The sequence below is a fragment of the Eutrema salsugineum genome, unplaced genomic scaffold, assembly GCF_000478725.1.
Source record: "Eutrema salsugineum unplaced genomic scaffold, Eutsalg1_0 scaffold_3, whole genome shotgun sequence".
NCBI classification, from domain to species: domain Eukaryota; kingdom Viridiplantae; phylum Streptophyta; class Magnoliopsida; order Brassicales; family Brassicaceae; genus Eutrema; species Eutrema salsugineum.
In genome coordinates, this window is record NW_006256756.1 from 11,255,140 (window position 1) to 11,282,497 (window position 27,358).

The 27,358-nt window shown below is 43.7% G+C and overlaps 1 protein-coding gene and 2 non-coding genes across 3 annotated transcripts; 2 read left to right on the forward strand and 1 right to left on the reverse strand.

The window, feature by feature from the left end:
• The first annotated feature begins 3,479 nt into the window (after nt 1–3,479).
• LOC112085632 lies at nt 3,480–3,586 on the forward strand. Its single transcript, XR_002898933.1, has one exon. It is a non-coding gene; the product is annotated as a small nucleolar RNA R71 (small nucleolar RNA).
• A 5,642-nt stretch (nt 3,587–9,228) lies between these two features.
• Nucleotides 9,229–10,902, forward strand: LOC112085409 (uncharacterized protein At3g60930, chloroplastic-like). Its single transcript, XM_024154619.1, has 4 exons — nt 9,229–10,162; nt 10,207–10,481; nt 10,566–10,850; nt 10,894–10,902. The coding sequence occupies exons 1-4, from the start codon at nt 9,229–9,231 to the stop codon at nt 10,900–10,902; spliced, it is 1,503 nt and encodes a 500-aa protein (XP_024010387.1).
• A 2,185-nt stretch (nt 10,903–13,087) lies between these two features.
• LOC112085835 lies at nt 13,088–13,194 on the reverse strand. Its single transcript, XR_002899123.1, has one exon. It is a non-coding gene; the product is annotated as a small nucleolar RNA R71 (small nucleolar RNA).
• Nucleotides 13,195–27,358: the final 14,164 nt, after the last annotated feature.

Here is a 27,358-nt window from a genome sequence, read left to right on the forward strand (position 1 = left end):
AATACGCGCATATCAAACTCTTGTAAAAACCCATCTCAACAGCCCTTGGCTTGGCATCTTTCTTGGTCATCAAGTACCTGAGGGCTGCATGATCAGTATACACAATGACCTTTGATCCCACCAGGTAGCTTCTGAACTTGTCAAAGGCAAAAACTATTGCCAGCATTTCCTTTTCAGTTGTAGCATACTTCTCTTGGGCAGATTCAAGTGTTCTACTTGCATAGTAGATCACATGCAGCTTCTTGTCTTTCTTTTGTCCAAGTACTGCTCCAACAGCAAAGTCAGAAGCATCTGTCATGACCTCAAAAGGTAGGGACCAGTCTGGTGCCTGAACTATTGGTGCACTAACCAATGCCTCCTTGATCAACTTAAAGGCTTCTTCACATTCAGCATCAAAGATGAAATCCACCTCCTTACACAACAGTCTTGTTAAGGGCCTGGCAATCCTTGAGAAGTCCTTTATGAATCTTCTATAAAACCCTGCATGACCAAGGAAGCTCCTTATCCCTTTAACTGAATTGGGGGTTTGCAGATTCACCATCACTTCCACCTTTGCCTTATCAACCTCAATACCCTTTTCAGAGATCTTGTGCCCAAGAACTATTCCTTCTTGCACCATGAAATGACACTTCTCCCAGTTCAGCACCAAGTTGTGCTGCTCACATCTCTCCAACACCTGTGTCAAATTAGAGAGACAATCCGAGAAGGAGGAGCCATAGACACTAAAGTCATCCATGAACACCTCAACTTTCTCTTCAATAATGTCAGAGAAAATGTGCATCATACATCTTTGAAAAGTGGCTGGTGCATTACATAAACCGAAGGGCATTCTCCTATAAGCATAAGTGCCATAAGGGCATGTGAATGTTGTTTTCTCTTGATCCTGGGGGTCTATGGGAATTTGGAAGAACCCCGAGTACCCATCGAGAAAACAAAAATAAGGATGATTAGCTAACCTTTCAAGCATTTGATCAATGAATGGTAAAGGGAAATGATCTTTTCTAGAAGCAGAATTCAATTTCCTATAGTCAATGCACATGCGATGGCCAGTTATGGTTCTTTGAGCTATGAGTTCATCCTTATCGTTTTTCACCACTGTGATCCCACCTTTCTTGGGCACAACATGAACAGGAGACACCCATCTTGAGTCAGAGATTGGGTAAATTATCCCTGCCTCAAGAAGCTTTAGTATCTCCTTCTTAACCACTTCCCTAAGGTTGGGGTTAAGTCTTCGTTGATTCTCAATAGAGGACATAGATTGGTCCTCTAGGTGGATCCTATGGGTGCAAATGTCAGGAGAGATCCCTCTAATATCAGCCAAAGAATACCCTATGGCTCTCCTGAACTTTCTTATTTCATTAAGGATTGCACTCTCTTGATCCTCTAATAGGCTATCATTGATGATGACAGGATATGTGGAGTTTAAGCCTAAGAAAGCATACCTGAGCCCTGTTGGTAGAGGCTTGAGCTCAACAGAGGGTGCATCAGCCTCATTCCAGTCCTGGTCCAAGCTGCTTTGGCTGGTGACTGATTCCTTGATAGCAAAAACTTCAGAGCCACTTTGTTCCAGCTCCAAAAACCTTGTTTCAGGACCCAGCTCTCTTGCATTGTCTAGATACAGCTTATACCCTTCACTTGCTTCAGCCAAGAGCTCATTGTCTCCTTGTTCTTGAGTTAGAGCAGCTTGAAGAGGATCCTCAGTGTTCAGCTCCTCCAGCAACTCATCAGCCAACTGGTCCATTGTCTCTACATAGAAACATTGACCTTCAATGGTGGGTTTCTTCATCATCTCATTCACATCAAACTTGAGCCTTTCAGACCCAAGTTGAAGCTCTATTATCCCACCTCTCACATCAATAATAGCTCCTGCAGTGGCTAAGAATGGCCTGCCCAAGATGAGAGGATCTACTGGTTCCTCATCCATTTCCAGCACAACAAAATCTGTTGGAACCTCAAAACCACCTATCTTGACAGGTAGATCTTCCAACATACCAACAGGCAATCTAACTGATCTATCTGCAAGGATAAGAGAGATCCTTGCAGGCTTGAACACTCTAAAGCCCAGCTTCTTTGCTATGGAGAATGGCATCAAGCTGACTGATGCTCCTAGATCACAAAGACATCCAGAGAATAGAAGAGGTCCAATGGCACAAGGGAGTGTGAAACTCCCTGGATCAGTTAACTTCCTTGGGACGGACTTCTTCTGAATGATAGCACTGCATTCATGACTTAGTACTACCATGCCTTGAAGCTCTTTTGTCTTGTTCAGAATGGCATCCTTCAAGAACTTCCCCATCTTTGGCATCATTAAGAATGCATCAATGAGAGGCATTGTGAGTGGTGTCTCTTTGAGTGCCTTCTCAAATACAGCTCTTGCCTTATTCACTAGTTGCTTCTTAAATCTCCCTGGAAATGGGAGCTTGGGTTGGTATGGAGGTGGTGGCACATACTTCTTCTCTGGTTCTGGTTCCTTTGCTACCTCTTTACCCTTTTCTGTCCTTGGTTTCTCAGCAACTTGATCATCCTTTAAGCCTGCCTCCCCCTCAGGTTGATCATTGTCCTCAATGATCACTTTGTTGTTCTCAATACCAGGTAACTCCTTGCCACTCCTCAGTGTAATGGCCTTGGCATATTCCTTGGGGTTGGGTTCTGGTTTTCCAGGTAGGTGACCTTGGTTCCTTGAGCTTGATGCCTGGTTTTGCTTCAGTTCCTTGATTTCCTGCTGCATAGTCTGTTGACCCTGAAGTAGTTGTTGCAGAATACCAACCATATCTGTACCCATCTGTGGCTGCTGTTGAACCATTGGTGGCTGAAACTGTTGTTGAACCGGCGCCTGCTGTTGGAACTGTGGTGTACCAAACCCTGGTGGTGCCTTTGGCTGCTGTGAAGTGTAACCAGAGCCCTGAAATGGTTGCTGTTGCTGACCAAAACTCTGATTCTGACCAAATTGATTCTTGGGTTGGAATGACCCTTGAAGGTTGTTCTTGGGAACAAAGTTCTTTGGAGCTTGAGAATTGGGATAGACCTGGTCTTGTGGGTTAGCTACATTGGTGTTCCTGTAAGAGAGGTTTAGATTGGCATTACCATACTGATATCTTTGGAACCTCTGATTCCCAATGTAGTTGAGCTCCTCTTGGGTAAGACCTTCTTCACTTATGTTCTCAAAGATTTGAGAAGGTTCCTCATACTCTCCAACAAAATGCATTGGCTTCTGAGTGGTGAATTTCAGCTTGTCTAATTCACTCCTCAACTCCTTAACTTATCTGGTGAGCCTCTGTTCTGAGCTTGAACCTTCAGACCTATTTGATCTGTCATAGTCTTCACCATAAGTATCATTGCTCAATGCTAAGTTCTCCACTAGCTCTAAAGCAGCATGTATCTCTTTACCCAGAAAGTTCCCATTGGAAGCAGTATCCAGCTGGTTTCTAATCTTGGGAAGAGCTCCCCTATACAGTGTGCTGAGAAGAGAAGCCTCACTAAACCCATGGTGTGGGCATTAGTTTGTGTAGCTCCTGAATCTCTCATATGCTTCACCAAAACTCTCATTGCTGTGCTGAGTGAAGCTAGAGATTTGGTTCCTCAGTTTTGCAGTTCTTGAGGTGGAGAAGAACTTAGATAAGAAGGCTTGCTTGCATTGCTCCCAGGTTTGAATGGAGCCTCTTGGAAGATTCTTCTCCCATTGATGAGCTTTATCACCAAGACTGAATGGGAATAGTCTTAGCTTGAAGCTGTCTTCTGAAACTCCATTTATCTTGGTCAGATCACACACCTTATCAAACTTGTCCAAGTGTTCCAAGGGATCTTCCATTGCTAACCCATGGAACTTTGAGTTCTGGACCATATTCAGCAAAGATGCCTTCACTTCAAAGTTGTTGTTTTGCACAGGTGGTGCCTGAATACCAGCTCCATACTGATGAGCATTGGCCCTGTCATTCTCTCCAACATAGACTTGGGGTTGCTCATATCTCCTTTGCTGTGGTTGGAAAGGGTGGGGTTGGTGGTGCACTTGTTGTCTTTGTTGAACATTGGCCTGATGCCTCTGTTGATGAGCTTGAGCTTGTCCCTGGTGGATATAAGCTTGTTGGTGCACCTGTTCCTGATGAACATTACCCTGATGAAACCCTTGACCAACTCCATTTCCAGCTCCATTACCCTGAGCCTGTTGCTCCTGTACCGGTTGTTCTATATCCACAACGTGGTCTCTTTGTTCTTCCATGTCAGCCTGATCAATCTGTCTACCACGTCTGTCCCTTCTCCTCCTTGGTACCAAAAGGTTGATGTTGTCGTTGAGAGGGAAAGGTGGACCACAGCTTCTTGATCTAGACCTGGTGTTCATACACCGGAAATCACAAACAGAACTTGAAAGGAATCAGTAAAAACAAGAAAGTAAGCACTTGATCTCAAGAACAGATCAGAGCTTAATGCTAAACAAACCACAATTTGGTAACGGCGCCAATTGATAGATAAGACTTTTTAGAGTCTCAGGGCTATCAATCCCCTTGTCAAAGTAGCACAAAGAGGTTAATCAATCCAAGAATGTGGTGATAGACACTAAGCTATATGATCAAGTTCTTAATTCAAGCAAACAAGAGTGGGTTTTGGTTAACTAATGACAACTAACAAACTAAACAGGTTTAAAAGACTAATGACAATGACTAATCAAGAACTAAGCAATGACAAATGATGTGAATATGATATGATGGAGGCATGAGATTCTAGACATGATAGTTGGTTAGGGTGCTTTGGTGCTAAACTAGAAATGCTAATGACAATGATGAGACATGATTCAAATGATTAAGAACTCAAATCTAGGCTAATCCTCTCATGAAGGTATTAACCCCTATACTAATCCATTTTCAAACCAAATTCCCATTTGTGAAACATGAATTAGTATGCATTAATAAACAGTTCTAAATGATCATTCAAGCAAATAACAATACATCATCATGCAGCAAATGCTTAAACCTCTAATACAGCTCTTTCAGGAATTTCATCAAACACTTTTGGTGCATGAAATTCCCAGAATCTAGATCTCAAGTGATATGCAAGGATCTAGCATAGAGAACAGTTGTTTAGAGAGATAAATCAATAAATCTAGCCCTAAGCACTCTTAATCTAACACTTTAGCACCCTAACCTACACATCTAGAACCTCATTAAGGTGACTACTCACTAATCATACTTATCTCTCTTAAACCTTTGCAAGTTGAGAAGATTGGAATGATTAATGATGAGAAATGGAGATGGAGATGATAGATTAAGAGGAAAAACAGCTTTAAACACAAAAATCTCTTAAACTCTCTTGATTAAACACTCAAATATCGATATTTCTGTTCTTGATGGAGTCTTTTCACAAAAGAGGCAAGAGACAAAGGGAATAAAGCTTAGTCTTTGGGAAATAACCCTAAAAACTATTTATATGTCTCTAAAAACGAACCGGGTCAGCCCGGAACAAACCGGGTCCTGACCCGGCTTTAGTGGGTAAATTGGAGAATGTGCGAGTTGGTCAAGTGTCTCCCAGGTCGCATGCCCAAGTCGCACAGGTGAAGAAACTGTCTTGTGAGACTTAAATCCTTTGGTCTTAGCCGCACGCCTAAGTAGATGTGTTTTGCGAGTCTTTGTGCAGCTTAATCTTCTTCTTCTTCAACCCGCATGACCAAGGCGAAATCTGGGGAAAGTACATGTGCGACTTGGTCATCCCTTAGTCCCAAGCCGCATGCCCAAATCGCACAACCAAGGAGAGGAGCTTGAACGAGATAGAACCTTGTAAACTCAGCCGCATGCCCATCCAGGTGTGAATTGCAAGTCTTTGTGCGGCTAAGTCTTCTCTGATCCTTAACTCGCACGACCATGTAGCAGGGACCTACAAAGATGTGTGCGGCTTAGTCTCCAATATTCCCAGGTTGCAGGCTCAAGTCGGTGTAGATTGCGAACGTCCGTGCGGTTTAGTTCCAAGCGCGGCCAACTCACATGCTTAAGTCGCACGGTTGTGGACTTAGCATTTTTCTTGCTCGGGAGCCTCATACCTTATCCAGTGATAGCTTACCCGCACTTCTCAACTCGCAGCTCAACTTCCAGGCATTCATCTTGAGGCCTTGCGAGTTAACCAAGTCGCAAGACTATCTCGCAGCATTCAGCGTAGCTTGGATCACTTCGCATTCAGGGAGGCGTAACTTCCAGGATATTGGTCCGAATTGTGTGATTCCGGTTTCAGAGGACGGAAGACTCATATATCTTCAACTTTGGTGAAGGAACCTTCGGTGCTTGGGAAGTGGAAGGTTTCCTGGAGGGCTCATCTTCGCAGTGCATTGACACGATCAGAAAGAGGCTTCTAGACATGTGTCCATTCCGGAAACGTTATCTTCTTGATCATAGCTCCGAATTGAATGATCTCGGACGTTCTGGAAAGAGGACTCAATTATCTCGGGTTCTGATGAAAGCCCCGTAAACTGAATCGGTCTGGAAGTGCACCGTCCTTCGCATTCTTCGGAGCTCATCGGGTTGGTCCAAAACGGCAGCGAGAAAGGAGTTTCTTCCGACGAGCTTAACTTTCTGCTCACGCGTCCGAATTCCATGATTCCACTTGCTCTGGAACCGTGATCCAATCTTCTCCAACGTTGATGAAGCACCCGACAGCTGAATCGGACTGGAAGATTCCCCGGACAGGCGATTTCGGAAATGTGTCTGCACCCGAAGATTTTGGCCGAGGAATCCACCCGCGGTACGTGAGAATGGCCGAGAAAACCTTCCTGCGGTACGTGAGAGTGGCCGAGAACCTCCAAAAACCCATTTTCACCATCTTTCAAGTCCTGGTTGCCATTTCTCTTCCTGGATCCATCTCTCCAACTCCAAATAGCTCCAAATACACCTGATAAACACTCAAAACATGCAAAGACTCATTGGGACCTAATGCAACTCCTAAGTCCTAAAACAAACCCTAAGGACCTAAATTTCATGAAATAAGATATGATTTGGAATGAAATATACAACCTAAATGATGCAAATTATGAACATATCATGAAGAGACCGAAACCTTACAAGCTGCAATGGCTGAATGAGGCAGGAGAAATAGAGGTCAAAAATGAAGTTATGGTGCCATTGTCGATAGGCAAATACAAAGATGAGATTGTGTGTGATGTCTTGCCTATGGATGCGGGGCATATCTTACTTGGGAGGCCATGGCAATCAGATAGAAGGGTTACACATGATGGTTTCACCAACCGTTATTCATTTGACTATCACGGCAAAAAGACTACCTTGGTACCATTAACTCCTCAAGAAATTCAGCAAGATCAGATCGCTATGAAGAGGAGTAAAGTGCAAACTAACTCAGCAAACTCTCCATCTACAAGCCTCATGATCACTAAACCAAAGGGAAGTCTAATCCCAAACTTTCTGTTGGTTTTTAAAGAATGTTTTAATCTAAATATGCCAATGTAGGATATTCCTAGCAAGATTAAACTACTTTTGCAGGAATTCAAAGACGTATTTCCAGAGGAGAATCTGCAAGGCTTGCCACCAGTTAGAGGCATTGAGCATCAGATCGATTTTATACCTGGAGCTTGTGTGAGCCAAAACTCGCACAACCAAAAATTTGTAAGAAAAAACTAAGGGATCCGAAATTTCTAGGGTAATCGCAAGAACGGTAAGATCAAAAGAGGGTTTTATTGCTGTGAAAGTGTTCAGATCTTATTGCTTAGGGTTGCAAAAAGTTACAGAATGAATTGTATACATCGTCTATTTATACTAATTCTCTGAACCGCCTAGCCGAGAATCTCGGGAGAGATTTTCGGAATATTTCCTTATCGCCTCGTGCGGCTCACTGCCTTCATATTTTGCCTAGGGTTTCTATGGGCTTCGTCTCTCGAGGCCTTGGCTCAGCCCAATTGTGGAAGGAAGTGGCTCGGCCCATTCTCCTTCACATGCAGCTCGGCCCACTCACTTTCTTGCACAGCTCGACCCGTTCGCTCCCTTGCACAGCTCGGCCCACTGAACATACTTACCGCGGCTCGGCCTACTTGTTCCTCTTCACAGCTCGGCCCGTTTGTAATGTCGAGCACGGCTCGGCCCACCTTTCTCATGTGAGAGCTCGGCCCACAATTGAGTTCTCCTGCGAACCGGTTTTCTCTGATACTTGATCTTCCTCGGGATGGTTGATCCGCTTGGGGTGGAAACCGACCCCAACAGTTAGCCCCCCAGCTCGTCAGTTTTGGAGACGAGAGTGACGAGGTTCATTACTCCTGATCGTAGGATAAACCATCGAGTCAGGCCGTTGCGATGTAATTCCAGGTGAGGCATTTTGGAAATAAAGATGCCGAGGCGTTTTCAAAGGGTGTCAAGGTGTTTCTTGTTCAATAACACCGAGTCATGGTTCAAGGCAACGATGAGGGGATTCTGCTTGATAGTGCCGAGCCATGTTAAGGACGAGGCGATTTTGTTTAGTAACGCCGAGCCGTGATTCAAGTTAACGACGAGGCGTTTATGTTGGTAATGCCGAGCTGTGATTCAAGTTAACGACGAGGCGTTTATGTTGATCATGCAGAGCCGTGATTAACGACGAGGCGTTTATGTTGATCATGTCGAGCCGTGATTAACGACGAGGCATTTTTCAGAGATAGTTACCGAGCCGTTTCGTGTTAATGATAACGGCGAGGCGTTTTACGTCAGTAATGTCGAGCCGTGCTTCAAGGTAACGACGAGGCGCTTATGTGTTTCAAGAGGGTTGCCGAGCCGTTCCGCGTCAGCGATAACGACGAGGCGTTGTTATGAAATTTGTCGAGCCGTAACAACAAAGCATGGCTCGGTTCACGCAGCTTAATGAGATATTCTCAGGTAACCATAGCTGTGTCGTGGGCTCGATTTACCTGGACAGAGCGGCTGTTAGTATCCTGAGTGTTAGCGTGTTTGGCGGACGCGTGTTTAGCGGACGCGCCAAGAGGTTACGTATTCGCCGCGAACTTCACGCGCCCTTTTGAACACTTCTGCGTCGTCTCGAGGTCCACGCGGATTTCACGCGCTTCGGTTATGCTATAAATAGGTGAGCTCCTTAATTCCTTCTCATAATCTTCAGATCCCTCGTTTTCAGTAAAAGGTAGCTCTCCCTTCTCTCTTCTTTCTCTCTCTAGTTTATTTATTTTCCGGCTAGGGTTCCGAGGTCTCCGCCGTCTCAGATCTTTTTCCGACGAAAGTTTGCCGCGTAGTATTGTGTTTTCCGTACCAGCTGTAGATCATGTCGAACCGTTCTGATGATTCGCTAGATTCGCTTTTTAATTACGAGCCGAGCAATGCAGACGCCGAGGCGAGAGGTGTATCAGGATCCTCCGAAGCGTCTATCTCGCTGAGCCCTTCCAACCGTTCACCCGAAAGCAACGAGGCGTCGAATCGTTCAAATCCATCAGACGCTCGCTCTCCAGATGACGAGCCGTCGGTTTCGACGAGCCGCCCTCAGGGTCCCGCTCTCGACAAAGATGTTAATCATGCCGCAGTGAAAGCCGAGGAGGAAGCTTTTCCCTTTGATTTGTTCGAGGCAAAGTGTGAATTAGAACGTGTCATGGCGTCCCGAGGCGCTTCTTCATCTGGGCGAGGGAAACGAGTGAAAAGACAAAAACCTGACCCGCCCGGTTCTACGCTCTCCTCCCCTGACTCACTCGAGGCGTTGAGATGTCGTTTCAGGATATCCGAGGCGGTAGAATTTGTCCTTCTAGAGAAGAATGACCGAGCCGACAAACCTCCTGAGAATCACTTTACTCTGTACGAGGCGTTCTATGAGCTTTGTTTTCTCTGGTTCCCGATCCCCGGAGTTATCCTTGAGTACCTCTGGAAACATGGGATCTCAATCGGGCAGATCATGCTGAGGGGTCTGCGGCACATGATCGGCATTTTGGTTCAAAGCTTTGAATGCGGGCTCGATATTGAACTGAATCACCTGCTAAACTTGCTGGAAATCAGGAAAGCTCCGAAGGGAGATAGATTCTATATTTCCAACAAGCCCAACCGCCGGATTATAGGTGGCTTTCCAAGCAAGGATCAGTTCTGCACCGAGCGCTTTTTCTATGTCTTTGTGAACGAGGCGTCAGTTGGCGAGGACTACGTTCACAAAACCAAGACCGCTTGGGGAACACTTGATCGGAAGCTTTGCCTCGGCTCGGAACTATTTATCGTATGTATTTCCCTTACTGAGATGATTGTTCTCGTGTTGTTTTTGCAGTTCGGAACATTCTTCCTCCAATTCCCGACGACCTCTTTGTTGTTCGAGATTCTCTTGCGGCTCGGAAAGTTAATTGGAGGAAGCATTTTACATTTGAGAGAGTGGAAACGGCGCGAGCTATTCTTGCCGGCGTTCCTGTCAGCTCTTCATCTTCCAATTCCTCAAGAGACACAAGAGAGAAAATGGTGATCATTACACTTAGAGATAAGAAGAGTTGCGAAGAAGAAGAGGCCGTGAGACGAGCCGCTGAGGCGGCTCGAACGGAGGCCGAGGCTGTTCCTTAGGACGTTCTGCCGAGCCGTGATGGTGAGGGCGCGTTCGAGGCTGTGGGGGAGCACATTTCTGAGGTGAATGAGAAGGAAGTGGCGCCCGAGGTGGAACCGGGTGAAATTACTCCCAAGGCGCCCAAAGACGACTCCGCGGCGCGGAGTAAAACTCCTTCCAACTCTGCCATTTTGGCTCTTCCGAAGTCGTCGAGGCCCCCGGCTTCGCAGCTTCAGAAGCATGATTCTAGCCGAAAACATTCGGCTGCTGATAAGGGGAAATGCGTGGCTATCCAAAAGGACGAGCCGGCAAAAAAGAAGCGCAAGCAGGCTCCCGGTGACCCCGCTGCACGCAAACTGGTCGTCGACGATGATAACACCGTATTTTGACCACTTTTATGGACCATAATTGTGTCTTATGCAGGTGTTTTAACTCTGTTTTCAATGTTTTTAAAGTGTTTTCAATTTTTTAGAGTTTCAAAAGACTTTACAGGAAATTTGGGCAAAAGATATGCAATTTGAAACAAATGAGCAATTTTGGATAAATGCAGACCGTCAGAAGTATGACAAGCGATGAAGACCTTATCACCGTCTGATCACCCCCAACATTTTAGACAACATAGAGGATCCAACCAGCTTTCTAATGCACTTGGTTTGGAGACAATCCAACGGTTAGATCTTCAGATACTCTCGATGCAAGAATGACAGAAAATGCAGTTCCGGAAGAGAGCAGGTGCCGGGACCGCGGCCAACACCCATTTTCCCGTGGGTAGAGCCACCGCGACCGCGGACTTTGGTCGTTCACTTTCCCGACGACTTAATTAAATCCCTGATCAATTCGTTTCGTTATTTTTGAAGCCCTAAGTGTCCACAACCACCCCAGAAGCTATAAATACCCCCTTTAGGTCATTCCTAAAGGTGTGGAGACGACATAAGATAAAAATAGAGAGAGAATTCGTGTGGGTGCTTCAAAAACCCTAGAGGCCGCCGCTTGAAGGATGAGGAGCCGCCGCTGGAGGAAGACATCGCGCCTCCATCTGCTTCTCCGTTCTTTGTTCTTCTTCCTTCTTTTCTTTAGTTTCCTGCACTTTCAATTTTGTTTATGATGCTTTGTTACAATATGTTTGAGTAGTTACCCAGTTGGGTTTAAAGGGATTATTCAAAGGGAATTTCATGTGTCTTTGCTTATGAATCGATAGATTTAGGATTTATAATCTTCTATGTTCTTCGTTTGCCTTTAGTCTTACTGCGTGATTCTTTGCTGGCCACTTAGAAGCCGATCTGATATGATATGTTGCGAAAGCTTTCATTGATTGTCTGAACTAGGGTGAAACGAGCAAATCTTCTATAGGAGTGGAAACCTACCTGTAGTTGAGTTGTGAATATTGATGAGTCTTGTTCTGCTATTGCATCTTCTCCCTTCCAGAATCAGAGTGCAAACCTACTGATTAGGGTTGCGAGAGATAGTTGTTTAGTGCTGCGAGAGTAGGCTATTCATACTTCCGTGCCTCGAGTTCTAGAACATACGTAATTGATTACCTTTATCACTTGTTTAAAATCGGCCTAGCATAGACTATGAACCCCTGCGAAACCCCTTGAGCCCTAATGTTTGTCTTTCATTGCTTACAACCTTTGCTTCTTATTCGATTTTTCCTGCTTTCAATTTGTCTTTGATTTATTCGCTTATTACCTGTTTTCATTAGCCTTAGTTTAATCGCTTTGTACTTGTTTTAATTGCCTTCAATTGCTTTTGTTTTCTTTGCTTTCTAGTTTAGATTTAGTGACAACCAAAACCCAAAACCAAAACCTTTTTAGTTCTAATCTGATTTAAGCGTTACAGTGAATTCGTACTGAAACAACTAAGTCTCTGTGGATCGATACCCTAAGTACTACAGCGCACATCTGTGCACTTGCAGACATTTAGGGGTTATAAATTTTAAACCTGAAGCTTAGTAAAATGAAAACAAACAACCCCGCTTTTGCTCGCATCAAGTTTTTGGCGCCGTTGCCGGGGACTTTGATTTGTTTCATTGCGAATCCCAGCTTAAATCCATTAAAACACTTGTTTACTTTTACTTTTTCTTTTGAATTTTTCAGGTTCTGCAATGAGAGAACGGGAACATGTTCCCGGAACTCTTGGTGATCCACCAAATCGTGTGGATGGTGATCCAAGCGATGATGACCTGACTGCTGATGAGTTTGAAGAACCGATTTGTGATGACAATGAGCTAATCGGATCGGTCAAACACAAAGATGATGATGAACTGATTGGAAGTTTCGATTCACTCGAAAAGTTCATGGGAGATTGAAGAGCTATTCAACCAGCCTTACCAGAGGATGGCAAAACCGAAATTAAGGTACCCCATATCCATTTAGTTCAACAAAATCAATTCTCTGGTTATTCATTCGAAAACCCGATAGACCATATTGAGACGTTCGAAGAATTATGTGCAACCATTACAGCAAATGGGGATTACCACAAGTGTAGTCTTTTCCCATTCTCTCTTAGAGATAATGCCAGCAAATGGCCAAAATCTTTGCCACCTGCTTCACTAAAAACGTGGGCAGCGTGTAGAACTGCTTTCCTAAATCGTTTTTACACTAGAAATCGTTCAAATCTCCTGAGAAAGAAGATAAGAACTTTTAAACAAAAAGAAGATGAAGATCTTTTAGATACTTGGGAAAGGTTTAGAGAATACCAAAGAGATTGTCCACACCATAGATATGCCGAGGAATACCTGCTAGGTATCTTCTATCGCGGTATAACTCCAGAGTTGCGACACTCTTTTGATATAGCAAGTAATGGAGATTTCACAACTAGATCTGTAGAAGATGCTCACGTTTTCATTAAAAATTTAGGAAACAGCATCCGAAATCAAGTAACCTTTGGTAATTCTGCACTTCCTGAGAAGAAAGGAGAAATTTTGGAAGTTATGAAGTGTCTCCGTCACATAATGAGTCATCTTGGATTGCAACAACCAAATAGGGTACACAATACGTGTAACTTTGATGGTTGGGACAACCCAATGGATTCTTATGGTCAAGGGATGGTTAACACTGCAGAAGTCTATCAAATTCAAGATTTTCCATTTGTTTCTGATCACCGCGGGTCCATTCATCCGGACCGCGGCCAAGCAAGGTTTCACCGCGGTCGTGGCTGTTCTGACCGCGGCTAAGACATGTTTCACCGCGGTCGCGAGCCCTCTGACCGCGGGAAACCGTCTTCTGAGCTTGGTTGGAAACCAACTTCCGAACCAATCTTGGGTATTCAATCTAATCCTGTTTCATATCCTAGTTTTCCCTCTTCTGAAGATGAAAACCTAAACAAAAAGAATTTAGAGCTTGAAAAATCTATGTCTCAAGATATTAGTGATCTTAGATCTGAACTAAAAGAGATGCAGAAGGATTTCGATACCCTCCTTAGCCTAATGATCAAAACTAATTCGAAAATCTTAGAAAATTCTGAGGAGGAGCCAAGTGAAAAATCTTTCGAAAGCTCAAGCGAAGCAGATCCCTCCGATCATGTGAAAGCTATCACCTAAGGAGTGGATTAGCTTACAAATAGCCTGAATTTCCTAAAGATCCCGAAGTTGAGGAAAAAGGTAAGGAAAAGGAAAAAAAAAGAGAAAGAATCACAGTTGAAGATGCTGCAAAAGAAGTGGTAGGAGAGAAGGATGGAGAAGAAGTAAGAGAAGATTCATCCCGGGAAATCCTCGGAGAAGACCCTATTCCACCTCCACCAACTCGTGTCTATAAACCTAAACCTCCATATCCTAGAGCCTTAAGAGCCCCTAAGAAAGAAAAAGAAAAAGCTAAGCTGAAAGAGATGATCGATCAATTAAATGTGAGATTACCTTTCGTAGAAGCTTGTGCTATGATTCCTGCTTTAAGAAAATACATGAAGGGTATTCTAACAAATTCTTTAACTATTGAAGAAGGCGTTATGATGATAACCCATGAATGTAGTTTTATCCTGCAAAGCGGAATCCCTGAAAAGAAAAACGATCCTGGAAGCTTCGTACTTTCATGCACCATCAATGATGTAGCTTTTGAGCGTGCTCTCTGTGATTTAGGATCTAGCATAAACATGATGCCTCTTTCAGTAGCAAAACGTTTAGCACATCACACTTTCAAGCCTACTAAAATTTCTTTAGTACTAGCTGACCGTTCTGTTAGACAACCCGTAGGTATCCTAATAGATGATCCTGTAGAAATCAAAAAATGTTCCATACCTACCGATTTCGTAGTTCTAGAACTAGAAAAAGAACCTAAGGATCCACTTATTCTTGGAAGACCATTCTTATCTACAGCCTGAGCCATAATCAATGTTCCTGAAGGAAAAATTGACCTTCATCTAGCCGGTTCAGTTATGCAGTTTGACATGAACAAAAGTTTCGATAAACCAACTTTGGATGGCAAAATTTGTTGGGTTGATGAGTTAGACGGAATTATTGAGGAAGGCTATGAAGATCTGCTTCTAGACGACCCTTTAAGTGTCACGCTTTCACCCGCAAAAGATGAACGCAATTTCCTTGAAGAAATTTCAAGTGAATGCGCACGTATGCTTGATAAATCCAAAAATTATAGGAAACCTCTAAACTATCTAGATCTTAGGGACCAAACAAACATTCCAACACCTCCTAAAGACACTGCTGCAGCAATTAACGATCCTTGGAGCGAGCTTAAAGCCCCTAAAGTTGAGCTTAAACCTCTTCCCGTCGGACTTAAGTACGCTTTCCTTGGACCAAATCCTACTTATCCTGTCAAAATAAACTCTGGTTTGACGGAAGAAGAAACCACAATGCTGTTGACTGAGCTGAGAAAGCATAGAAAAGCCTTAGGATATTCACTTGATGACATACCTGGAATCTCTCCAGATCTTTGTATGCACAAGATTAATCTAGAGGATAATGCTAAAAACTCAATCGAAAGTCAAAGGAGACTGAACCCTAATCTCATGGATGTTGTCTAGAAGGAGATTATGAAGCTTTTAGAAGCTGGAATAATCTTTCCTATTTTAGATAGCACTTGGGTTAGCCCAGTTCATCTTGTTCCGAAGAAAGGAGGAGTCACTGTCATTAAAAATGATAAAGATGAAATGATCGCTACAAGAACAGTAACTGGACATCGTATGTGCATCGATTACCGGAAACTGAATGCAGCAACTAGGAAAGATCATTTTCCTCTTCCCTTCATAGATCAAATGCTAGAAAGATTAGCTAATCACCCTTACTATTGCTTCCTTGATGGATACTCCAGATTTTTCCAAATTCCTATTCGCCCGGAGGATCAAGAAAAAACGACATTCACTTGTCCATATGGCACGTTTGCTTACAGACGTATGCCTTTTGGACTGTGTAATGCACCTGCTACCTTCCAGCGGTGCATGATGTCGATCTTCACAGATTTTGTTGAGGATTTCATGGAAGTATTCATGGACGATTTCTCGGTCTATGGATCTTCTTTTGAAAAATGCCTAGGCAACCTTGGTAAAGATCTGCAAAGATGTGAAGATAAGCACTTAGTATTAAATTGGGAAAAATGTCACTTCATGGTACGAGACGGAATCGTGCTTGGGCACAGGATTTCGGGAAAAGGAATTGAAGTTGACAAAGCCAAAATCGAGGTCATGATAAGCCTACAACCACCCACAAACGTAAAAGGAATTCGTAGTTTCTTAGGACACGCATGATTCTATAGGCGATTCATAAAAGATTTTTCTAAAATAGCTAGACCTCTTACGCGTTTGCTTTGCAAGGAAACGAACTTCGAGTTTGATGATGTATGCTTAGCTGCGTTTCATAAGATCAAAGAAGCCCTTGTCTCCGCTCCAGTCGTGCAAGCACCTGATTGGGAACTCCCATTCGAAATCATGTGCGATGCAAGTGACTATGCAATCGGAGCAGTGCTTGGCCAACGAAAAGATAAGCAAACTGCACGTAATCTACTACGCAAGCAGAACTCTAGACAAAGCTCAATGCAATTATGCTACAACAGAGAAAGAACTTCTAGCTGTCGTATTTGCATTTGAGAAATTCCGTTCCTATCTCGTAGGATCTAAGGTTATAGTTCATACTGATCATGCTGCAATCAAGTATTTAATGTCTAAGAAAGACGCTAAACCTCGGTTGATAAGATGGATCCTCCTACTGCAAGAATTCGATATCGAAATTCGAGATCGGAAAGAGCAGATAATGGAGTTGCAGACCATCTTTCACGAATTCGAGTTGAAGAAAGATTGCCTTTAAATGACAGTTTGCCTGAAGAAAACATCTATGCTATAGATACAACCCCCACCAATGCTAATACCGCACCACCACGTCCTCTAATGAGACGAGCAGATGCTTTCAACACCCCATGGTTTAGGCACATAGCAAATTACTTAGCAGCCGATGTAGAACCACCACAATTCTTTGGCTATAGGAAGAAAAAGTTTCTCAAAGACATAAGACATTATTTTTGGGATGAACCCTATCTCTATAAGAGATGTGCTGATGGGTTATTCCGGAGATGCGTGGCTGAAGAAGAGATGGAAGGAATTTTATTCGGATGCCATAGCTCGTCTTACGCAGGACATTTCGCAACCTTCAAAACCGCTTCAAAGATCTTACAAGCAGGTTTTTGGTGGCCTACTTTGTTCAAAGATACTCAAGCTTATATATCGCAATGCGATAAATGCCAAAGGATGGGCAACATAAGTAAAAGGAATGAGATGCCTCAAAATTTTATTCTCGAAGTCGAAATTTTCGATGTCTGGGGAATAGATTTTATGGGACCCTTTCCTACTTCTTTTGGAAACCAATACATCTTAGTAGCAGTAGACTACGTCTCTAAGTGGGTAGAAGCAGTCGCTAGCCCCACGAATGATGCGAAAGTTGTCATGAAGCTGTTTAAATCTGTTATATTCCCGCGTTTTGGAGTTCCTAGAATTGTGATAAGCGACGGAGGATCGCATTTCATCAACAGAGTTTTCGAGAATCTTCTTAGAAAGAATGGAGTTACACATAAAGTTGCTTCCCCATACCATCCCCAAACCAGCGGTCAAGTGGAGATCTCAAAAAGAGAAATCAAGTCGATTTTGCAGAAAACAACTGCAGTTCATCGCAAGGATTGGTCTACCAAGCTTGACGATGCATTATGGGCATATCGAACAGCATTCAAGACACCATTAGGAACAACACCATTCAACCTAGTTTACGGGAAAGCATGTCACCTTCCAGTATAACTAGAATATAAGGCGCAATGGGCTATCAAGGAGATGAATATGAACTTGAAAACAGCTGGAGAAAGAAGACTACTCCAACTTCACGAGTTAGAAGAAATCCGACACAATGCCTACGAAAACTCGAAGATCTACAAGGAGAAGACTAAAGCATACCATGATAAGAAGATTATTCATAGAACTTTTGCTCCTAACGATAAGGTACTTCTTTTCAATTCTCGTCTTAAGCTTTTTCCAGGAAAATTACGTTCAAGATGGTCAGGACCCTTCACAATAAAGGAAGTCAAGCCATACGGAGCCATTGTCCTGTGGGACAGAACCGGAAACTCATTTACAGTGAATGGACAGCGTGTAAAGCCATATCTGGCTGAAGAAACCGAAGACGAAAAAGAAGTGATGTTTTTGATTGATCCATCATTGGCCAATGATGAGACCAAGGAGTGTCACGACCCCGGTTAAGTCTAATCGAGCAACAATGTCAAGCTAATGACTTGAAACAAGCGCTTAGTGGGAGGCAACCTACTTGGTATTTTATCTATTTCCCTTTGACCTTTATTTTCTATTTCCATTGCTTTGTTTATGTTTCATTTAATTTCAGATTTTCAATAAGGAAGAACAAATACAAAAGACGAGCAGCACTCTCTAGCACGATAAGTTCACTTAAACATTTCAACTTTTTTATTTTCTTTACCATTCTTTCCAAGATTTATCACACTGAGGACAGTGTGAAATAAGTCTGGGGGAAGATGTTCATCCGTTACTAATGAAATTTGATTTGTTTTGAGTTTGTTTTGAACACATAAAAAATTTTCAAAATATTTTTCAAAAAGTTTTCAAACCAGGAACACAATAAACATTACTATGATGAATTAGACCAGTGTGCTTCTACGCTATTTCCTCGTTTTTTGCTCTTTTCTGATTAGGCAGTAGCTGAGTACTTGCATTACGAAATCCCACCAGAGGACTTCTATTCATGGAGATTCTTTCTGACAGGATATACTAGCTCATTTTATCTGGACTTAATTTGGACTTAATTTTCTCATTAAAGCGTTAGATCAGGGAAACGAATCATACATTCAGGACTCCTTTATCCTTTTACCACTCTTTGTTGATCCTGAATGGCTAGTTTATTTTTAGCTAGTTCCCCACCGAACCTAACCTCTTTCAAACCACATGCATTCTTGTTTTTCATTGTTCTATATGCAGATATGTGCAAAAACGTCGGAGAGAAAGAGGATCAACGCGGTTTTCAGTCACTGAAGACGGAGACCTGCAATTTCATTGGAATGTTTCAACAAAATGAGAAAACTCAGTTTACCTTGGAAAAACTTCAAAATCTTGGTACAATTTCGTCCCTTAGACTTTCTCTCTATAAAAGGTTGCTTCCTCTTTTCAAAAAAAAAAAAAAAAAAACGAAAAAGAAAAAAAAAATATGAAGGGAGAGAAAATTTAAAACCTTAGATAGTCTAGGAGGATCGAATTTTATACTTGAGGCAAGCTTGAGTTCGATTATATAGAGTTTTGGAGATTATCTTAATGATTCCCGGAAAAGATCTAAGTCTGGGGGAACAGCTGTTTACAACAAAGGAGGAAGATTATGCAGCAAAATTTGGCAAAGGAGAAGTGACTGAAAATCTGCGTCATCAACAGGTCCTTCTCTCTCTTGCGGTTTTGCATAATATCTTGCATCCTCCATATTCTTCAGGTAACCTTAAACACCTAAGCTCCACCACTTAAATAGCCTTAATGCCAAACGCCATCTACCCTGAATAATGTCTTTGATGAGAATTCACTACTATACTTAATGAATGTAGAGAGCTAGTTGACTGGAAGTTAGATCTAAGTGTGTAGATTTTCGCATGACGGATTAACGGACTAGTTAGCTCGTATTTTGGTGAGAATTTTCTAGACTAGATCCAAATAGATGTTTCACGATAAGTTATGGTTTAGAAGGACGGTCACTGAGATATTGTTTAGTTCCTGCGAATTTTCAAAAATTTATTTCCTGACTTAAGTTTGTTTGAGGACAAACAAAAAGGTAAGTCTGGGGGAGTTGATAACACCGTATTTTGACCACTTTTATGGATCATAATTGTGTCTTATGCAGGTGTTTTAACTCTGTTTTCAATGTTTTAAAAGTGTTTTCAATGTTTTAGAGTTTCAAAAGACTTTACAAGAAATTTGGGCAAAAGATATGCAATTTGGAACAAATGAGCAATTTTGGATAAATGCAGACCGTCAGAAGTATGACAAGCGATGAAGACCTTCTCACCGTCTGATCACCCCCAAAATTTTAGACAACTTAGAGGATCCAACCAGCTTTCTAATGCACTTGGTTTGGAGACAATCCAACGGTTAGATCTTCAGATACTCCCGATGCAAAAATGACAGAAAATGCAGTTCCGAAAGAGAGTAGGTGCCGGGACCGCGGCCAACACCCATTTTCCCGCGGGTAGAGCCACCGCGACTGCGGACTTTGGTCGTTCACTTTCCCGACGACTTAACTAAAGCCCTGATCAATTCCTTTCGTTATTTTTGAAGCCCTAAGTGTCCACAACCACCCCAGAAGCTATAAATACCCCCTTTAGGTCATTCCTAAAGGTGTGGAGACGACATAAGATAAAAATAGAGAGAGAATTCGTGTGGGTGCTTCAAAAAACCCTAGAGGCTGCCGCTTGAAGGAGGAGGAGCCGCCGCTGGAGGAAGACATCGCGCCTCCATCTGTTTCTCCGTTCTTCGTTCTTCTTCCTTCCTTCTTTTCTTTAGTTTCCTGCACTTTCAATTTCGTTTATGATGCTTTGTTACAATATGTTTGAGTAGTTACCCAGTTGGGTTTAAAGGAATTATTCAAAGGGAATTTCATGTGTCTTTGCTTATGAATCGATAGATTTAGGATTTATAATCTTCTAGATGTTCTTTGTTTGCCTTTAATCTTACTGCGTGATTCTTTGCTGGCCACTTAGAAGCCGATCTGATATGATATGTTGCGAAAGCTTTCATTGATTGTCTGAACTAGGGTGAAACGAGCAAATCTTCTATAGGAGTGGAAACCTACCTGTAGTTGAGTTGTGAATATTGATGAGTCTTGTTCTGCTATTGCATCTTCTCCCTTCCAGAATCAGAGTGGAACCCTACAGATTAGGGTTGCGAGAGATAGTTGTTTAGTGCTGCGAGAGTAGGCTATTCATACTTCCGTGCCTCGAGTTCTAGAACATACGTAGTTGATTACCTTTATTACTTGTTTAAAATTGACCTAGCATAGACTATGAACCCCTGCGAAACCCCTTGAGCCCCAACGTTTGTCTTTCATTGCTTACAACCTTTGCTTCTTATTCGATTTTTCCTGCTTTCAATTTGTCTTTGATTTATTCGCTTATTACCTGTTTTCATTAGCCTTAGTTTAATCGCGTTTTACTTGTTTTGCCTTCAATTGCTTTTGTTTTCTTTGCTTTCTAGTTTAGATTTAGTGACAACCAAAACCCAAAACCAAAACCTTTTTAGTTCTAATCTGATTTAAGCGTTGCAGTGAATTCGTACTGAAACAACTAAGTCTCTGTGGATCGATACCCTAAGTACTACAGCGCACATCTGTGGACTTGCAGACATTTAGGGGTTATAAATTTAAAACCTGAAGCTTAGTAAAACGAAAACAAACAACCCCGCTTTTGCTTGCATCAGACAACCCTGACCCCTCGGCAATGATGTTTGGACGTGTTAACAACGCGAACACGCGTCTTCCTCCTCCTGAGAAGCTGAGGAGACCGAGGTCGTACGGCGCGATGGCGCAGCGCGGTACCAAGGTATGTTCTGCTTACTCTCCTTGTTTTATGAAATTTTGACTAAGTGTTTAACGCGTTTTATTCTTTGCAGTTTGTAGCGGCCATCAACGAGCTTATGGCTGAATACGAGGCGGACCTATCCATGGTCGAACGTCGCCTGGATGAGGCTCGGAACGAGACCGCGGCGGCGAAGGGGAAGCTTGATGAGGCGATGACCAGGCTGTCGAGGCTAGAGGAGGAGAAGATAGTTCTTCGCGCCGATGTTGACAAAGTTTCCACCTCGGTCATCCGCCTCGAGGAAGCTAGGAGAGCCAAAAGCGCCGAGGTGGCATTGCTCAAAAGGCGTATCGAGGCCAAGGATGCCTTGTTTAACGCCAAGGTCAAGCGCGCGAAGAAGGAAGCGATGCGAGAGCTGACGGCTAAGTTTCAGGAGCGCTTCGCCAAGGTGGAGGAAGGTTTGGCCAAGCTCGAGAAGGCCAAAACCGACAAGAACGAGCTGGGGCAAATCAAGGGCAACCTTGCGATGATTGCCGATCTAAAGAAACTAGACGCCCCAACGCTCGATGATGAGGAGGCGAAGCTAAAGAGCTGGGAGAGCGAGTACGCCGACGACGAGGCGTACGAGCGCATTTCCTCCGAGATCCGAGGCGAGCTGGTCTTCTCCTCCGTGTCGCCGGACTCAGTAGAGGCTAGCCTTGGTAACGAGCCACTTGAAGAGACAGCGGCCAACTTGGGTGTCGTAGATCCGACCGGATCGAATGCGGGTACGCCAACCCTCTCGAACCTCCTTGCCGAGCGCGAAACGCAGTCTGCGGCCTGATTCTCTCCTCTTTCCCTTATCTTCTGTCTCATGTGTTTCTGTATTTAAGGTTTGGATGACTTTATCCGTTCCTCGAACTTCTTATGTAACCGATGCTTGGACGGCTTTATCCATCTGACTATTGACTTTGCTTATATTTATCTTTTCCTTAGTCGTTTTTTGGATCTATGAAATTTTGACGAAAACGGTTTGTTTGGAAAGAGTTGTCGTTGATTGGCTTGTCGAGCTGTGTCGAGAATGATCTCGACGGCTTTCCTGGCCGAACTGTTTACGATAGATCGATATAAGACCGGGTTAAGGATTCTGTTTAAGTCTAGATCCCGAGCTGGGAGTTGATTTGTGGAGCGTCTCCATTTTAGGTGACGCCGAGGTGTGTTTAGCAATAATGTCGAGGCATTTTTCATAGGAATGCCGAGCCGTGTTTAACGACGAGATTTATACTTTCTATCACTGAGAGAGGTCCTCGTTGAGGTGGGCTGTTTTAGAACTTTCTGAGAAAGAGTCTATAACTAGCGCCGAAGTATTTTTCTAGTAAGTTATGTGTTTTCGAGTAAGTTATTATTCTCTTTGAGAGGTTAATCGTTCGTGAGGAAGATTCGGGTGTTGCAGCTAAAGTGTTCGGCTTGGGCCTGTTTTTTCCTGCCGAGGCGTTAGCTCAGTGTTTCTCATTGACGAGGCGAAAGTTCAAGAGGATATAGTGTTCTCTTTGGAACATGAATATAAACCGGCGTTCCCGAGAGGGTGAGTGTGTTTTGCCGGGTTTTAAGAGTTTACTTTGGTTTTAGGGAAAGCGATGTAGTCTCGACTTATAATCTCGTGTGCGATAGTGAACTGTGGCGACCGATACGTTTTTGGTCTGAAATTTGTATATCGCGCTTAATTTTTATCCATACAGGATGTAACTTGCACCCTTGTCCTAGGAAAGGTGGTAAAAGTCTGTTTAGAGAACTTTGTATTTATTGTCCCGTTGTGGCCAGCAACGAGACGAGGCGTTTGGAGATTTAGTTTGCCAAAGTGAATACAAGGACAAGTAAAAGTCCGAGGCGATCAAGTTATGATAACTTGTCGAAGTGATGATATCTCGCCGAAGTGATGAATGAACGAATTAAAAATCTGAGGTGAACATGAAATAAGTAGCTGGTTTAAAACGAATGAGAAACTAGCCGAAGCGACAATGAACAAACTAGAATTCCGAGGTGAATATGAAATAAGTAGATGATTTAAAACGAACTGAAAATTGGCCGAAGTGGCAATGTTCCTAGAGACGGTAGACGAGCTAAAATTGTAGAGTTAAATGAAGGTATGTGTATACGTACCCACTCCCCCCCCCCCCCATTTTAGGAAGGGGACAGCTGAACCCATCCGAGGACGGGCTGCCTACGTACCCTTTGCAGGGATCAAGCCGTCCCGTAGTTCATGTTGACTATGTTGTAGCCTTAGTGATAATACTTCTTTATGTGCATTGCATTCCATGATCTTGGAATTGCTTCGTCAGCTACCGTCGCAAGTTCGTAAACTCCTGGGCGAACTACTTTTGTACTCTTGTAAGGACCTTCCCAATTTGCTTTGAGCTTTCCTGCATTCTTCTCGGCAGTATTTTGGAAAACTTTTCGAAGGACAAGCTCTCCCTCTTTAAATCTTCGACCTCGAACATTTTTGTTGTAGTATCTCGCCGTTGCTTGTTGATAGTTCTAGATCCGGACTAGAGCCTGGTCGCGCCTTTCGTTGACCAGATCGAGCTCATCCAGCATCATCAAGTGATTCAAGCCCTCCTGTCCTGGTAGAAGTCTTCGTCGAATACCTGGGAAATCCACCTCGGGGGGAATTACGCATTCCGCTCTTTAGACTAGAGCGAATGGAGTTTCTCTGGTGGCTCGGCGCGGAGTTGTTCGATGCGACCAAAGGACTCCTTCGAGTTCGTCTGCCCATCGTCCTTTCTTTGCGTCGAGCCTCTTTTTCAGACCGTCTAGGATCATCTTGTTGGCTGCTTCGGCTTGTCCGTTCCCTTGAGGGTATCTTGGCGTAGATTTGCTCAGACGGATTTTCCATTTCTCGCAAAAAGCTTCAAAGCGCGTCGAGATGAACTGGGATCCGTTATCGGTGACTATCTCGTAGGGGACCCCGTGTCTGCAAATGATATTTTTCCAGACGAAGTGTTCGACTTGAACATCCTTTATACTTGCGTAGGAATCGGCCTCGACCCACATGGAAAAATAATCCGTGAGGACGAGCAGCAAGCGCTTCTGCTTCGATCAATGTAGAGGTCCGACTATGTCCATCGACCATCTCATGAAAGGATAAGGTGACGAGATTAATGACAGCAGCTCGGTAGGTTGATGAATTGTTGGCGCGTGCCGTTGACACTTCTCGCACTTCGCCGTAAATTTCTTGCAGTCCTTGACCATCGTAGACCAGAAGTAACCGTGCTGTTTTATCTTGATCGCGAGCGACCTTTCGCTAAAATGGTTTCCGCACGCGCCGCTGTGCACTTTGTGCATGATCTTTCTTGCCTCCGGTCCTTCGACGCATGTCATGAGAGGTCCTGAAAATCTCCATTTAAACACCTCGCCGTCAACGAGGACATACCGCGCAGCCTGAGCTTTTAATTTGCAGGCTTCCCACTTGTCGGTCGGCACTTCTTCATCGGTGATATATACTCGGATGGCTCCGAGCCATTCTTTGTCGCAGCCGTACTCCGGCTCGGCTGGTGAGGCGTCCTCGTCCATAGCGATGGCTTCGTCGTTCTCTGGTTCTTGTTCGGGAGGATTTATCAGCCGAACTCCTTCTACCTCTTCGATGCTAGGACGTTCGATGAATTTAACTGGAAACGTCCATCGGAGATCCGGGTCTGAGGTCGAAGCAAGTGCTGCCAAGCCGTCAGCCAAGGTGTTTTCTCCTCGGGGTATTCGTGTGAGCTCGAACTCGTCGAACTTTTGCACCAACTCTCGGACCACCTTGAGGTAAGCTCCCATTCGTCCATCCTTCGCCTCATATTGTCCGTTGAATTGACATGCTACGAGCTGTGAATCGCAAAAGGTTCTTATCTTTCGAACTCCGATTCCCTGCGCTAGTCGTATGCCGGCGATCATTGCTTCGTATTCTGCTTCGTTGTTCAAGGCGTGGAATTTTTGGCGAAAAGACTGCTCCAATATCTCTCATGTGGGAGAGGTGAGGCGGATTGCTATTCCTGAGTCGTGTTTAGATGATGAGCCGCCGACGTGCAGCATCCATTCTTCGACTGGGGTCGGTTTGTTTGTCGCTCCGGCTGGAAGTTTGATGAGAAAATCTGCGAGCACCTGTGACTTTGCAGACGACCTGTTCCGATACTCGATGTCGTACTCGCTCAACTCTATGGCCCACTTGGCGAGCCGACCGGATTGGCTTGGGCTGTGTAGGATCGAGCGCAGCGGAAGTGTAGCGAGCACAACAATCGAATGTGATTGAAAATACGGACGCAGTTTGCGAGCCGAGACTACGACGGCTAGGCCTACCTTGTCGATCAGGGGATAGCGGGTCTCGGCGTCAGTCAGTGTCTGGCTGACGTAAAAAATGGGTTTTTGCTCGGACCGTTGATATACTCACATTTTGTCATGTTTAGGATTGCATTTTTGTCCAAATATTGAGTCTCATGCATACATTTAGGTAGTTTTACATATATTTGTCTTTGCTTTTGTCTTTAGTTAGGAATTGCATTAGGTCCTAGAGGCTTTTGCACTTTTAGAGTGTTTACAGGTCATTTGGAGCTAATTGGGAGCAATTGGGACAAAAGCTATGGAGAGACCATCACCTTATCTGCATCAGACTCGGACAAGTGTTATGGAGCCGACGATCCCTCAACTTTATCACCTGAGAAGGAGGCCGTTCACCAGGATTCAGCATCCGGAGTGTTGAGAAAGAATCAAGAGCCTTGAGTCTAGTTTCCAGAACACTTTAGATCGTCCTATTTGGAGTTTTGAGCTGAAAGTTACGGCGATAAGAAGCAGTACATGTCTCGGAGCGGATAAAGGACCAAAGCAACGCGCATCAAAGAACCGGTGGAACGGAGCCCTTGCCAACGTCATCTGAACCCGAACCCTTCATCAAAGTTGGAGATGATAGAGTCACGGTCTCAGAACAGGTCGTATCATTGGATTTGGAGTTGTGAGATAAGAGTTAAAGAAGGCGAGAGACATACATATCAGCCAGACGTCTAAGAGTGGATAAGGTGCTAAGTGTCATAATTTGACACGGTGATAATGCCACGGCCTGAGCTTGGCCGTGGAATAATATGAAAACTCTCGGGATTTGACATGGTTACCATGCCACGGCCATGCACTTAGCCGTGGCAACCTGCAAGGTTTGCTAAAAGAGTCAAAAGAGCTTGACACGGCCTTGAACCTGACCGTGGCAATCACCGAATCATCAACATCTTGCCACGCCCAACATGACACGGTCCATATCAAGAACGTGGCAATCCAAGAAGTTCATCACCCAAACCCAGAAAAGAAGAGACACGGCCACTAGACATGGTGTAAATCAAGCCATGGCAACCTTGATCATGAAGAATCTGTCCAAGAACTTTGACACTATCAGGTTGCCACGGTCTGGCCAAGCATCATCTGAGCGTGGCAAACCACACTACTATCCATCAAGGCCGGGTCAGGATCCAGTTTTTCTTGGGCTGACCCGGTCTATTAGCACTTAGTATATATAGCTTTTTGGAGAAAACCCTAAGATCATCTTCTATCTTATTTTTTCTCTAATTTTCTTTCCTTTTTAGTGTAAAAACGTTTTTGATTAAGAGATATCTGAAGTGATTTGATCATTCCAAATCGTTTTCTTATCATCTCATCATCTCATTTCTACTTTTAATCATGATTAGCATCATATCTTGCAAAAGATTAGATGTGTTCTTCATGATTACTGAGTAGTCATCTTTTAAGCTTCTAGGTGTGTAGATTAGGGTGCTTAGATGTTTGATTTATGATGTTTAGGGACTAGATTCTCATTTCCTTTCCTTAGTTAGCTGTTCCTAATGCTAGATCTTTGCACATCACTCTGGTCTAGAGCTTAGGCAAATCTCCACCCA